Consider the following 15,771-nt stretch of genomic DNA (forward strand, 5'->3'; position numbering starts at 1 on the left):
AGTGGCCAACACGAAAAACGGCGACAAGGCGTGTGAAGAGGCGCATACACGGTTTGTTTAAAATCTGGTGCGACGGCAGCGCTCCTAGCGGCAGCAGCGCGAAGCTAGGGAGACCACACACTAGATTGATGTTAAAAGCACGAAGATAAACTCTGAGACGACGATATTGCGTCGATGGCGGTGGAGGAAGCGCGATTTGCTAGGCAGGAGTTCACAGCAGAATTGCGTAGCAGGAGGCTGTGGCGATAGTGAGAGGAGGACGAGGCGTGTGTAAGATGGTGACGACACTATTCAGACATTTGCAGTCCATCAATTCCTCTTAAATAACAGTACCACACAATGATCAGTTGATACTTGCGACGATGACTGACGACGATTGCAGTAGCTTGAAACACTCACAAGACTTGATGCTGTCGGCATTGGTGAAGGTGGTGGTGGGCGATGCAGGTTCCCATGTGGCGTGAGATTCAAAATGGCTGGTGTGGGAATCTTCCTTTCTCCTCACTGATGAATTAGCGTTCTCACAGGAAAATATTGACCCCTACTTCTGAGACGTTGGCCTGGAGTAGTGGTTGATGGCAAGACCCCGGACTGGCACAATATTTGATGCATGGGTGGCAGGGTGGCGGCTGTGGTGGTGGCTTGAATATGAGGCGATGTGCGGTACTTGAATTTTCGTTTCCAGAAAAATAATTCTCGATCCCACTGCTGCTACCAGTATTTGTTGCCTTGTTGGGATGAATGTTATACAAAGTAGGCACTTTTGTAGTTTTATTGACTAAGACAGCAAGGTTTATACCACGCCAGCCGAGGTCCACCTACTCTCAGGCTGTCGGGAATACTGAGGCCTGCTGCAAGAACGACTGGTGCTCCTCTGTCTGGCATGACGTCAGAGGCCTACTCGCCTGTGATTGGTTATGTCTCAACCAACATACAATTTGAGTATAAAACGTAGTGTGGTGGTGTTGTGTGGCAGTGTGGTGGGGACGAGTGGTAGTGTGGTGGAGTATGTGATAGAATCGGTGCGTTGTGTGGTGGGGGGTGTGGTTGTGTGGTTAGGTGTGTGGTTGTGTGGTTAGGTGTGTGGTGGGGGGTGTGGTAGTGTTGTGAGGTGTGAGGTAGTGTGGTGGGGTTGTGTGGTAGTGTTGTGAGGTGTGTGGTGTGGTTGTGTTGTATTGTGGTGGGGTGTGTGGTAGTGTGGTGGGGTGTGTAGTAGTGTGGTGCGGTTTTGTAGTATTGTGGTGGGGTGTGTGGTAGAGAGGTGGGGTATGTGGTATTGGTGGGGTTGAGAGGTAGTATGGTGGGGTGTGTGGTAGTGGGGCGGGGTGTGTTGTAGTGTGGTGGGGATGTGTGGTAGTGTGGTGAGGTGTGTTGGGGTGTGTGGTAGTGTGGTGGGGTTGTGTAGTATTGTAGTGGGGTGTGTGGTAGTGTGATGGGGGGTGTGGTAAAGTGGTGGGGTGTGTGGTAGTGTAGTGGGGTTGTGTGGTGGGCGTTGTGTGGTAGTGGGGTGGGGTGTGTGGTAGTGTGGTGGGGATGTGTGGTTGTGGTGGGATGTGGGGTAATATGATGGGGTTGTGTTGTATTGTGGTAAGGTGTGTGGTAGTGTGGCGGGGTGTGTGGTAGTGTAGTGGGGTTGTATTGTGGTGGGGTGTGTGGTAGTGTGGTGGGGTTGTGTAGTATTGTAGTGGGTATGTGGTAGCGTGGTAGGGGTGAGTGGTAGTAAGGTGGGGTTGAGTGGTAGTGTGGTTAGGGTGTGTGGTAGTGAGGTGGGGGGGTGTTAGTGTGGTGGGGTTTTGTGGTAGTATAGTGGGGGGTGTGGTAGTTGGGTTGGGGGGTGTGGTAGTGTGGTGGGGGGTGTGGTATTGTGGTGGGGTGTGTGGAAGTGTGGTGGGGTGTGTGGTTGTGAGGTGGGGTTTTTGGTAGTGTGTGGTAGTGAGGTGGTGTGAGTGTTAGGGTGTGTGGAAGTGTGGTGGGGAGTTATGTAGTGTGGTGGGGTGAATGGTAGTGTGGTGGGGTTTGTGGTAGGGTGTGTGGTTGTGTATTGGGGTGTGTGGTTGTGTGGTATGGTGTGCGGTAGTTTGTTGGGTTTTGTTGCAGTGTGGTGGGGTGTGTGGTAGATTGGTGGAGTGTGTGGTAGTGTGGTATGGAGTGCGATAGTGTGGTGTAGTGTGGTATGGAGTGCGATAGTGTGGTGTAGTGTGGTGTGGTGTGTTGTAGTGTGGTGGGGTGTGTGGTAGTGTGGTGGGGTGTGTGGAAGTGTGGTGGGGTTTGTTGTAGTGTGGTGGGGTGTGTGGTAGTGTGGTGGGGTTTGTGGTAGTGTGGTCGAGAAGAGTGGTAGTGTGGTGGGGTGCGTGGAAGTGTGGTATGGTGTGGTGTAGTGTTGTGGGGGTGTGTTGTAGTGTGGTGGGGTGTGTGTGTTAGTTTGGTGGGGTGTTTGGTAGTTTGGTGGAGTGTGTGGTAGTGTGGTGGTGGTGTGTGGTAGTTTGGTGGGGTGTGAGGTAGTGAGGTGGAGTGTGTGGTAGTGTAATGGGATGTGTGGTAGTGTGGCTGGGTGTGTGGTAGTGTGATGGGGTGTGTGGTAGTGTGGTGAAGGTGTGTGGTAGTGAGATGGGGTGTGTGATGGGTGTGTGGTAGTGTGATGGGGTGTGTGGTAGTGTGGTGAGGTTGTGTGGTAGTGTGATGGGGTGTGTGGTAGTGTGGTGGGGTGTGTGATAGTGTGGTGGGGGTGTGTTGTAGTGTGGAGGGGTGTGTGGTAGTGTGGTGGGGTGTGGGGTAGTGTGGTGGGGTTGTGTGGCAGTGTGGTGGGGACGTGTGGTAGTGTGTTGGAGTGTGGTGGGGTTGTGTGGTAGTATGGTGGGTTGTGTGGTAGTGTAGTGTGTTTGTGTGGTAGTGAGGTGGGGTTGTGAGGTAGAGTGGTGGGGATGTGTGGTAGTGTTGTGGGTTGTGTGGTAGAGTTGTGGGGTTGTGTTGTAGAGTGGTGGGGTGTATGGTAGGGTGTGTGGAAGTGTGATCGGTTTGTGTGGTAGTATGGTGGGATTGTGTGGTAGAGTGGTGGGGTTGTGTGGAAGAGTGGTGGGGTTGTGTGGTAGAGTGGTGGGGGTGTGTGGTAGTGTGGTGGGGTTTTGTAATACTTTAGTGGGATATGTGGTAGTGTGGTGGTGTGTGTGGGAGTGTGGTGGGGGTGTGCGGTAATGTGGTGGAGTGTGTGGTTGGGTGTGTGGTAGTTTGGTGGGGTCGTGTGGTAGTTTGATGGGGAGTTTTGTAGTGTGGTACGGTGTGTGGTAGTGTGATAGGGTTGTGTAGTATTGTGGTGGGGTGTGTGGTAGTGTGGTGGTGTTTTGTAGTATTGTGGTGGGGTGTGTGGTAGTGTGATGGGGGTGTGTGGTAGATTGGTGGTGTGTGTGATAGGGGTGGGGTTGTGAGATAGTTTGGTGGGGTGTGTGGTTGTGTAGTAGTGGAGTGGGGTGTTTTGTAGTGTGGTGGGGATGTGAGGTAGTGTGATGAGGTGTGTGGTAGTGTGTTGGGATGTGTGGTAGTGTGGTGGGGTTGTGGAGTATTGTGGTGGGGTGTGTGGTAATGAGATGGGGGTGTGGGGTAGAGTGGTGGGTGGTGTGTGGTGGGGTGTGTGGTAGTGTTATGGGGTGTGTGGTAGTGTACTGGAGGGGGGGTGGGTCTCGTAGCCTGATGGATAGCGCGCAGGACTCGTAATTCTGTGGCGAGGGTTGGATTCCCGCACGAGGCAGAAACAAATGGGCAAAGTTTCTTTCACCCTGAATGCCCCTGTTACCTAGCAGTAAATAGGTACCTGGGAGTTAGTCAGCTGTCACGGGCTGCTTCCTGGGGGTGGAGGCTTTGTCGAGGACCGGGCCGCGGGGACACTAAAAGCCCCGAAATCATCTCAATATAACCTCAAGAGGGTGTGTGGTAGTGTGGTGGGGTGTGTGGTAGTGTGGTGGTGGTGTGTGGAAGTGTGGTGGGGTGTGAGGTAGTGAGTTGGGGTGTGTGGTAGTGAGATGGTGTGTGGTAGTGTGCTTGGGGTCTGTGGTAGTGTGGTGGGGTGTGTGGCAGTGAGGTAGTGTTGTTGGGATGTGTGTAGTGTGGTGGTGTTGTATGGTAGTGTGGTGGGGTGTGTGGTAGTGTGGTGGGGTTGTGTGGTAGTGTGCTGGGGATGTGTGTAGTGTGGTGGGGTTTGCGGTAGTGTGGTGGGATTGTGTGTAGTGTGGTGGGGTTGTGTGGTAGTGTGATAGGGTTGTGTGATAGTGTGGTGGGGGTGTGTGGTAGTGGGGGCAGGTTGTGTGTAGTGTGGGGGGTTGTGTTGTAGTGTGGTGGGGTGTGTGTTAGTGTGGTGGGTTGTGTTGTAGTGTGGTGGGGTTGTGTGTAGTGTGGTGGGTTGTGTTGTAGTGTGGTGGGGTGTGTGTTAGTGTGGTGGGTTGTGTGGTAGTGTTTCGGGCAAGACAATAGCACCACTGTTGTTCTCGTCACAAATAATAAATTATCAAATAAGAACTGATGAGATGTTGGATATTGTAATGGTGATATATTCTTAACAATTTTAACATGATCTTCCCCTCGTAAATTTAGGCTGGAAAATAGTTTTGCATTATATGTAGAGTCGGTTCACGTCACTGGTATATAAATATATTCATCTTGAACGGTATATTTCAATATCTTACATAAAGTACTGGAATAGTGACATTTTATGCATAATAACAATTGTAGTATCTGTTGACAGGCAGGACAGCCCTTTACTGGGCAGTCAAAATGAGTTACAACAATGTGAAGGTCCTCCTCGACGCTGGAGCAGACGTCAACGCTGCAGATTATGGAGGTAAGGATCACACCTATGCATCCCAACATTATATAACACTCATGTCACACAACACAGCACATTTATCATGTGACAAAATGTAATATTTATATATTATAATTTTACCAAAGGAGAGAATGACTGTCTGTTTAAAGTTGGAGGCTAAGCTTTTCCAATAAAATACTATCTTAAAGCATTCTGACCATTATTCACTGATTTGGGAAAATCAAGAGAAATTTCCTGCTGTGAATAATTCGGCCGTACTAGCATCAAACAGACAATTCTCCCTCAGCGTCAACAGTTTCTCAAGCACCTGCTCTATACCAGAGTAAGGGTAACTATTGTGTTTTAGTACTTCAAACCCCTGAGCTGCTCCCACTGCCGACCACCACACTTAGACTATTGTATTTTTTATAAGACATAGAAAGAGAGAGACAGACACACAGAGAAACTGAGAAACAGAATCACAGCTGGAGACAGAGAGAGGCAGAGACAAAGATAGAGGAAGAGAATGAATTAGACAGTAGATAAAAGGATGGATGGATAGACGAATAGGCGCATGAATAAATAGATAAGCCTTAGAAGCCGTGATGAGGGTTCGAACCTATGTGCTGTGAGTTAGCAGGAACCCACTCTCTCTCTCTCTCTCTGTGATTTATTTCTGTGTTATAAATTCGTAAATATATGGATAGATAGGTAGACAGATGAATAGTTGGATGGAGGGATAAGTGGATGGATAGAGGGATAGATAGATAGGTAGGTAAAAAGTAGATGGATGGACAGGAAAATGGATGGATAGAGAGATGAATAGACGGATGGATGCATAGGTTTAGAGATGAAAAGATGGATGGATTGATGTATAGGTAGAAAGATGAATAGACGAGTAATTAGATGGATAGGTAGATGGAAATATAAGTGGGTGGATAGATGGGTAGAAAGATGAGTTGGCGCATGGATAGATAGATAGATAGATTAATAGATAGAAGGATAGAAAAATAGATAGATAGAAAAACAGATGGATAGATAGAAAACTTGATGGATATATTGCTTGAAGGATAGATGGCTGCACACATGGAGGAAAAGAATGATAGGTGGATGGATAGATGACATATATATTTGGATAGATTGACAAAAAGATTTATAGATGATAAGGTAGATGGACAGATACATGAATAGACGAATGGAGAGAATGATAGATGGATAGATAGGTATATGGATATATATGGATGGCAAGAAAGCTACATGGATGGATTGATGAATATATCTTAAATGAATGGATAGATTGTTGGTTAAATAGATGGATAGGTAGACTGAGAGATAGACGATCTATAGATGATAGAAGAATATGAATAGCTAGATAGAAAGATTGATGGATTGATTGATAGATGGAATGCTGGATAAGTAGATGGATAGATGGAATGAATGATGTATAGATGATATATGGTATAGATATATAGATGAATGGATTGATAGATGAATGAATAGAGAAAAGAAGATAGGTGGATAGATACATAGATGGAGAGATGGGAGACAGACAGACCGAGACCACGATGGGTGACCCCTCTAGTACATACTATAGGAGAGAAGGTTGTTTGTCTGTTCCAAGGGGGGGAGGCCACATGGTAGGGGCTGGCCTCACCCAAACTGGCAGAGAAAATGGTCTGGGGAACGGGATGAACACTGGAGTGGTCGGGGTCGCCAGGAGTACAAAAGGAACAGCTTGCCAGTGACACATTCAGGCCCCCCCCCCCCCCCCATTTAGCACTGTCCCACAGCTGCACAGCTAAATATTTTCATAACAAACATAAACAATCATATTAGTAGTATGCTCCATTATTCACTGATTTTGGGAACATTAACAGAACTTTTAATTAATTTGCACATGCTTAAAAAGAAAATTTTTCCACAGCATGAAAGGTTTCTCAAATGACCGGTCTTTGTCATAGTAAGTGGTAACTACTCTTGTTTTAGCATTTGACACCACTGAGCTCCTCTCACTGTTGACACTGTCACGAATTGGGTGGTGAGTGGGGGTGAACTTTCAAATGTTGTCTAGGGGAATAAATGATTTTACTTGAGCCTGAGAAAGGAATCAGCATAGTACAAAAGACAGAATTTAAATATATATATATAAGACACGATAATATATGACATAATTTGTACTCCTTACAACTCAAGGTCATTCTGTAGTTGGTAACTTAGTTAATAAAACTCCCAAGCGGGCTGTGGTTACCTTAAGGCTCACAGTCCCAACCCTGGAACCGTGCACACCTCCACCACTCCTGCCCACCGGTGACACACATATATAAACCTCTTGGAAACCTGGACACTATTATTAAACATCACCATAGACTGCCTGAGTACTCTACCCTATCTTGCAACCCTGTTAAAATAGTATGGTGGCTTATCTGACTATACGGCCGGAGACAAACCCTCAGTTAGCAAGGTCTGGTCGTCCAAGATCCACCTCCCCTCAAGTCAAGATGGCGTCCACCGCTCTTGCGTCATCGCCCCTTAATTCTCTATGCTATACATTTTCAACCAAAACCTTTATTGACTATATTTACCATAATCCCCATGCATGATTATTTATTGAGTCCATTTTTCCCTCACACAGTTAGGCTATTCTGGTTCACATTATTCCTAACAATCTCCAGCTGAGAAGGTACTACTTTGCTTGGCGGAGTATTACTGGTGACTCGCGGCCTCCCAGATATCAGCTGTTGATTTATTCCAATAAAACATTGTCCACTGTGTCCACCGACAAATTTTTAATTGAAACTAATCCCCACATGAGATAAGGTTCGTAATAGACACTCAACACATAGGCAACTATACTTTTCATCAGACAGACAGACACAGAGAGGCAGAGACAAAGACATGTACTGACAGAGATAGACAGTAGAAAAATGGATGGATATATGACTGGAAAGATGGATAGACAGATAAAAAGATAGATGCGTTAATGGTTGTCTAGGTACAAGGATAGATAGACGAATAGATAGATGGATAGATAGATGGAAATATAGTTGGCATGATTAACGGATAGACGGATAATTAGATGCATGGATAGATAGATGAATAGAAATCTAGTTGGAAAGATTGTTAGATAGATGAATAGAAAGCTAGTAGGAAAGATTACTAGATAGATAGATAGAAAACTAGATGGATAGATTATTTAATAGATGGATAGAATAATTAATAGATGGATAGATTAATGGATAGGTTGATGGATAGATGGATAGATTAATAGATAGATGGATAGATTAATGGATAGAAAACGAATTGGATAGAAAGTTAGATGGATAGATTAATGGAAAGAAAACAAGATCGAAATATTAATGGATAAATGGATTGAAATCTAGATGGATAAATTAATGCATAGATAGCTGCACAGATGGATTAATAAAGCGATGGATGCAAAGATGGATGTATGTATATAGATAAATGGACAGAGAGAAGGGCAGATGAAGGGATTGATGGATGCATAGATGGATGGATGTGTAGGTTTATGCATAGATGGATAGATCGATGGATACAGGGACCGACGGGTAGATAGAAGTATAGATAAATGGACCGATGAGTAGATGTATGGACAAATGGATTGATGTACAAATGGACAGACAGAAATACACAAAAAAGAATTTATGGATTGCTAGATGGGGGGATAGATGAATAGATACATTCTTAAATAGACTGATGGTTAGATAGTAGTTATATAGATGAATAGATAGACTGAGATAGACGGACAGATAGATGGATATATTGATTGTTGGGGGAGTTGATGGAGAGATAAATGGATAGACGTATAGATGTACAGATTGATGGATAGATGGATGTATATATGAATAGATTGATGGATATATAGATTATTGGATAGAAAAATAGAAAGATAGGTGGATAGATAGATGAATAGAGAGATGGGTAAAAGGAGAGATAAATAGACAGAGTGGAGACAGACAGACAGACTCAGGCAACTCCGGGTATTCCTCCAGTGAAATATATGGCACAAATGCTCTCAAACGTCCCCATGATATAAAAAAAATGTTTAATATTTATGGTGACATTATTCACAAGAAATATAAACTCAAAATATGTATCTTACTGAATGGAAACACATTACTTGTATCATGCTACATACTCCAAACCTTACGTGTGAATATCTGTCTGTCTGGCTGTTCGACGTTGGAGGCCACATCGTCCATATTGACAGAGAGAATGGTAAACTGGTTGATACCTGGTTGATGGGGTTCTGGGAGTTCTTCTACTCCCCAAGCCCGGCAAGAGGCCAGGCATGACTTGTGAGAGTTTGGTCCACTAGGCTGTTGCTCGGAGTGGCCCGCAGGCCCACATACCCATCACAGCCCGGTTGGTCCGGCACTCCTTGAAGGAATAAATCTAGTTTCCTCTTGAAGATGTCCACGGTTGTTCCGTGGATATATGTACAGGGTGTGCAGGATGAACAATGGATGGTTGGGGAGGTCAAAATTGAAGAGGTAAAAGCATGCCAAGGTCACATTCAGACCACCACTAAGATGTTTGGCAATTAAAGCCGTCTGCTCTGCTAAATATTTTCAAAACAAACGTTCAGAGTAATCTTTTTTTTCTTATGATAGTATGTACAATTATACACTGATCTTGGGAAAATTAACATATCTTTCATGTGGTAAATAATTTGGCCGTACTCACATAAAACATACGATTCTTCCGCAGCTTTAAAGGTTTCTCAAGCAACAGCCTTAAGCAGAGTAAGGGGTAATTATTATTTGTTGAATATGTCGCACGTTCTCCTAAGCTCCTTTCGCAGGCGATCACCCACACAAGAGAGAGAGAGAGAGAGAGAGAGATTGAGAGAGAGAGAGAGAGAGAGAGAGAGATTGAGAGAGAGAGAGAGAGAGAGAGAGAGATTGAGAGAGAGAGAGAGATTGAGAGAGAGAGAGAGAGAGAGAGAGAGAGAGAGAGAGAGAGAGAGAGAGAGAGAGAGAGAGAGAGAGAGAGAGATTGAGAGTGAGAGAGATAGATTGAGAGAGAGAGAGAGAGAGAGAGAGAGAGAGAGAGAGAGAGAGAGAGAGAGAGAGAGAGAGAGAGAGAGAGAGAGATAGATTGAGAGAGAGAGAGAGAGAGAGAGAGAGAGAGAGAGAGAGAGATTGAGAGAGAGAGAGAGAGAGAGAGAGAGAGAGAGAGAGAGAGAGAGAGAGAGAGAGAGAGAGAGAGAGAGAGAGAGAGAGAGAGAGAGAGAGATTGAGAGTGAGAGAGAGAGAGAGAGAGAGAGAGAGAGAGAGAGAGAGAGAGAGAGAGAGAGATTGAGAGTGAGAGAGAGAGAGAGAGAGAGAGAGAGAGAGAGAGAGAGAGAGAGAGAGAGAGAGAGAGAGAGAGAGAGAGATTGAGAGAGAGAGAGAGAGAGAGAGAGAGAGAGAGGAGAGAGAGAGAGAGAGAGAGAGATTGAGAGTGAGAGAGAGAGATGAGAGAGAGAGAGAGAGAGAGAGAGAGAGAGAGAGAGAGAGAGAGAGAGAGAGAGAGAGAGAGAGAGAGAGAGAGAGAGATAGATGAGAGAGAGAGAGAGAGAGAGAGAGAGAGAGAGAGAGAGAGAGAGAGAGAGAGAGAGAGAGAGAGAGAGAGAGAGAGAGAGAGAGAGAGAGAGAGAGAGAGAGATTGAGAGAGAGAGAGAGAGAGAGAGAGAGAGAGAGAGAGAGAGAGAGAGAGAGAGAGAGAGAGATGAGATGAGAGAGAGAGAGAGAGAGAGAGAGAGAGAGATGAGAGAGAGAAGAGAGATTGAGGAGAGAGAGAGAGAGAGAGAGAGAGAGAGAGAGAGAGAGAGAGAGAGAGAGAGAGAGAGAGAGAGAGAGAGAGAGAGAGAGAGTGAGTGAGTGAGTGAGTTACACACGCAGTCAGTAACAGAACAACAGACTGCGGGATTAGACTGATAGACAGAGAAAGAGAGAGACGCAGAGACAGAGACAGTAGGGAGATAAACAGAGTGCAGATATATGTATGCATAGAGAGATGGATAAACAGATGGACAGATTGATGGATATACTTTTGAATAGAGGGATATATAGACAGATGAGAAGATTGATAGATAAGTGGATGAATAAATAGATGGATGGATTAATAAATAGAATAAATGGAAGCAGTGAGAATGTTAACATAAACTGTGTATTTCCCGTACTCACCTAGTTGTGCTCACATAGTTGTGCTTGTGGGGGTTGAGATCTGACTCTTTGGTCCCGCCTCTGAACTGTCAATCTGGTGTACAGATTCCTCAGCCTACTGGGATCTATTATATCTACATTTGAAACTGTATATGAAGTCAGCCTCCACCACATTACTTCCTAGTGCATTCCACCTGTTAACTACTGACACTGAAAAAGTTCTTTCTAACGTCTCTGTGACTCATTTGGGTACTCAGTTTCAACCTGTGTCCCTTAGTTCGCGTACACCTCATGTTGAACAGTTAATCTTTTTCAACATGTAAATTCCTTTGAGAATTTTATAGGTAGTAATCATATCTTCCCTTACTCTTTTGTCTTCCAGTGTTGTGTGGTAAATTTCACACAGCCTTTCCTCGTAATTCATGCCTCTTAGATCTGGGACTAGCCTAGTGGCATGCCTCTGAACTTTTCCCAGTTTCTTGTGCTTGACAAGATACGGGCTCCTTGCAGGGGGGCCGCATACTCCAGGATTGGTCGTACATATGTGGTATACAAGGTTCTGAATGATTCCTTTCACAGGTTCCTGAAGGCAGTTCTAATGTTTGCCAGCCTCGCACACGCTGCAGATGTTATTCTTTTGATGTGGGCTTCAGGAGACAGGTTTGGCGTGATATCAACACCTAGATCTTTCTCTCTGTCCGTTTCATGAAGGACTTCTTCTCCCATTCTGTATCCTGTGTCTGGCCTCCGTTTCCATCGTCTAGCTTTATTACCTTACATTTACTCGGGTTTAACTTTACTAGCTATTTGTTGGACCATTCATTCAGTTTGTCTAAGTCCTATTGTAGCCTCCTACTATCTTCCTCTGTCTTAATCCTCTTCATAATTTTTGCATCATCAGCAAACATTGAGAGGAATGGTTCTATACCTTCAGGGAGATCATTTACATATAACAGAAACAGTATAGGTCCAAGGACTGAAACCTTCGGGACTCCAATGGTGACGTCTTGCAAATATGAGACCTCGCCCTTACAGTGACTCGCTGTCTTCTGTTGCTTAGGTACTCCCTTATCCAATGGAGAACCTTCCCTTTTACTCCTACCTGCATCTCCAGCTTTTGCATTAGTCTCTTGTGTGGTACTGTGTCAAAGGCTTTATGTCAATCCAAAAATATGCAATCTGCCCACCCTCTCTCTTGCCTGATTTTTTGTTGCCTAGTCGTAGAATTCAATTAATCCTGTTAGGCAGGACTTGCCATACATGAATCCATGTTGCCATGCTGATGTTGTGTTACAAAGTTTATTCGCTTCAGATGTTCCAATAGCTTTATTCGTACAATCATCTCGATAAGCTTTCATGATATGCAACTTAGGGGTTGTCTAGATGGAAATTGAAAGTTGTTGTAGGGCATTGAAAAATTATTATCCTGATACATGTGAAAGGTGCTGCAACTGGGCCAAGTTTCAGCATCGCAGCCTAAATAGAGAGGGAGAAAAAAAATAAAAACGTTGTTTTTAGACAATTTTTCAACAATGTTCAAATCATTTCACAGCCCACAATTGTGAACCGAAATCAGTTCTACGACACTTAGCTATGACCTTACTATATAATAAAGATTTGTCTGATGGATTTTTATCCCAGCTGTATTTAGTGCAATAATACAGATATTGTAAATTTCAAAAAATCCTATGCAACAATATGATATTTATAAATATTTATAAAATCAATAAATCTACGTAGAAAGAAAAGCCACCACAATATTTTAGAGGCATAAACTCTACATATAATGTGCAAGTTTCATGTAAATTGAATAATAAATAAAGTCTGTGAAATCAGATAAAATTGTAAAATATTTACCTGCACAAACGGAGGTTAAAGTTCAGCCACCTTTAGCTGAGGTTGATGTTGACCAATATCATTCAAAATTTGCACCCTTTTAGATAGGCATGGGGTGAGTAAGGTGTGCAAGTTCCATGCAGATCGCCTGATAAATAAAATAAAATAAAATAATAATAATATATATATATATATATATATATATATATATATATATATATATATATATATATATATATATATATATATATATTTGCCACCAGTTATATATGTACAAATATATATGAAGTAATATCACAATATAACACTAAAACATACTAACCTAATATAATTGGTCAGAAATATGGGTCCTCAAGGTGGCACTGGAGTGGCACTAGTAGGCACCTGCGCCATAGCCGGGGTCAGCTCCCTCAGGGGCCTTTCTTGGTTTGGTTGTGCGTCTCGTTGGTCTCTGCATATCCTTGTCCTTTTTGTTCAAGTACCAGTCCCGTACGTCACTTTGTGGTAGACCGAGGAGGTTGTTCAGTGATCCCATCACATACCCAGCGTTATAGTTGACAGCTGTCATTGCCATGGCAAATTCTACCATTACACGACTGACAAACTGGTGTTTGGGGGCGAGTTTCCAAACTCGTTGGTGTAAAGACTCGTTTGGATTTTGAGTCTTGCCCTTCAGACACTTAGTCATGTTGTCCTCTGATACAAGATTATAGTATATCTTCAGGACTTCAGTCATGTGGACACTGGGTAGCTGGAAATGTACCCTCATCGTCTTGTGTGATCTTGGGGTCTTTTCATTTGCAATATCTTGCTGGTAAAAACACCAAGACTCTTTCCCTTTAGGGCAGTGCACGTGCATTGGCTTCTCATCAGTCGATGTTGTATGAAACAGTCCGGACAGACAGGCATCCCTCATTCGTTTCCAGTCTGTGTTGATGTAATCCCGGATGTCTTTGGTGAAGTAACTTGCTAACTTTTGAATGGTGACATCAGTTAATTTACCTTTTCCTTTCACCAGTGACATTCGTCTGGTCTTTTTCACATTGCCTTTTGTCTCTTTCAATTCCACAGCCGTTTTCTGAAAGTTCCGGAGCTGTGTTGCAAGTCTCTTGCTGAAGTGATTTATACACTCAGCCTTTTCCACAGTTACATTTCGATATGGACCAGCACCATTATTCATTGCACAAATTTTTTGAAGGCTCATGAATCCCCATCACTAACCAAGGTCGTATACCTGAATTTGAGCTCTTCAGATCGACCCCACATCAATACTGCGGCATCAGCCTCCATATTTTTGGCAGTGCCGTCATAGTTCTTATCACAATCAGGTACATGTTTATGCATCTCACTGTCAAACTCGGTCTGTGTTAATTTTCCGTTTTGTTTTCTAGTCAGTAACACATAGCACTTCCTGCAGTTTTTGCAGAAACAACTGTAGTCCACAACGAGACCTGTGAATATCTCCACAACAAAGGCACACCCAATTTGTGAATGATGGCCCCTTGTGTGCCACGATCCATCAAACGATACATCAATGTCCAGGATCCCACCATCGGAGTGCCTATCAAATTCTTCTCTATAATGATTGAAGATAATATGACGAGTGTTTTGTTTCAGGTACACCCATTTCTCACTGGCAGCATTTTTTACCATTTTCTGGATCCTAATATATACAGTATAGGATACACATTTCATGTTTGCCATGGAACACATACCCCTGTAATATGAATATCCATGTCCATTTAGCATATTGGTGTACACTAAGGATATCAAATTTTCATTATTTCCCATTAATTCTTCAGTGAATGAAAAATGACAATGATTACTGGTTCTTTTCACATTTACATTATGTTGCACAATCGTAATGTGATGACGAAAGTTATCCAGTTTACAGTTTATGCACACGCTAAATTTATCAAGGCATTTTTCCATTTTCCTATCCGTGACAATTAGCGCAGACTCACGTGGCTTTACTCTATATTTCACTTCACTGTCACTGGTACTGTCACCTTCAGTGACAGTGCGAGCTTCAGTGACAGTGTCACAGTGAAGGTGACACAGTACTTCAGTGTCACCGTCCTTGTCACTGTCACTTCCAATTATTTGTCTTCTAAATAAACTTAGTCCTTTCTCGGCACTGTTCTGGATACGTTTACGCTTTCTGGAAATGTTTGGAGTTGTCAAATCAGCACGTGAGGTGCTGGGCCCTGCAACAGCACTTGAGGTGCTGGGCCCTGTAACAGCACTTGAGGTGCTGGGCCCTGCAACATCAAGAGCAAGAACGTCTGGAGTTGCAGGTGGATCGTCTGGAGTAGCAGGTGGAACGTCTGGAGTAGCAGGTGGAACGTCTGGAGTAGCAGGTGGAACGTCTGGAGTAGCAGGTGAAACGTCTGGAGTAGCAGGTGGAAGACTTGGAGTAGCAGGTGGAAGACCTGGAGTAGCAGGTGGAACATCTGGAGTAGCAGGTGGAACATCTGGAGTAGCAGGTGCAAGACCTGGAGTAGAAGGTGGAGAATGTGCGGTGGCAGAGGGTGGGATTGTGGGGGAAGGGGGGGGGGGTTAGTGGGCTGCGACAACTTCCTCACACTCGCGGCTGAGAGGCCTCCTCGATCTTCACTCATCAAAGTGCGTAATCCACGGATTCTAGCCAGCTCGCACCTTCTACGGGCAGCTAGCATGCTTTTAGCTTTCAGAGTTTTCCTCATCTTCGTTTTGTACGTCATTTTGCAGTAAAAATAGCACAAATACTGATAATTCTGGGAGATATTGTGAGCACGCGTCCATGATAGATCCGCCAGCTGAGGGACACAAAGAGTGACTGACTGTATGCCAGCAATCCCACCCCTCTCTCACACGAGACTGTTGCCAATGAGTGAGTTTATATTTGTTTTATGCATCACACGGTTTTTTCAACGCTATTACGAAATATTAGACATCTACAACGTAAGACGCAATACCCCACGGCGCACCCAGGCC

At 44.2% G+C, this 15,771-nt stretch overlaps 1 protein-coding gene across 1 annotated transcript; it reads right to left on the minus strand.

Annotated features, from left to right (window-relative positions):
• Positions 1-12,146: 12,146 nt before the first annotated feature.
• LOC138351856 (uncharacterized) lies at positions 12,147-14,533 on the minus strand. The gene is made up of 3 exons (XM_069303866.1): positions 13,118-14,533; positions 12,817-12,943; positions 12,147-12,435 (listed from the first exon to the last, which is right to left on the minus strand). Exon 1 carries the CDS (start codon positions 13,997-13,999, stop codon positions 13,169-13,171), a length of 831 nt encoding a protein of 276 aa, XP_069159967.1. The 5' UTR covers positions 14,000-14,533; the 3' UTR covers positions 12,147-12,435; positions 12,817-12,943; positions 13,118-13,168.
• Between the last annotated feature and the right edge of the window lie 1,238 nt (positions 14,534-15,771).

Source organism: Procambarus clarkii, chromosome 51 (assembly GCF_040958095.1).
Source record: "Procambarus clarkii isolate CNS0578487 chromosome 51, FALCON_Pclarkii_2.0, whole genome shotgun sequence".
NCBI lineage: Eukaryota > Metazoa > Arthropoda > Malacostraca > Decapoda > Cambaridae > Procambarus > Procambarus clarkii.

Coding starts and splice junctions, on each gene's coding strand:
- LOC138351856 (XM_069303866.1), bottom strand. CDS start 13,999: ATGAGCCTTCAAAAAATTTGTGCAATGAATAATGGTGCTGGTCCATAT.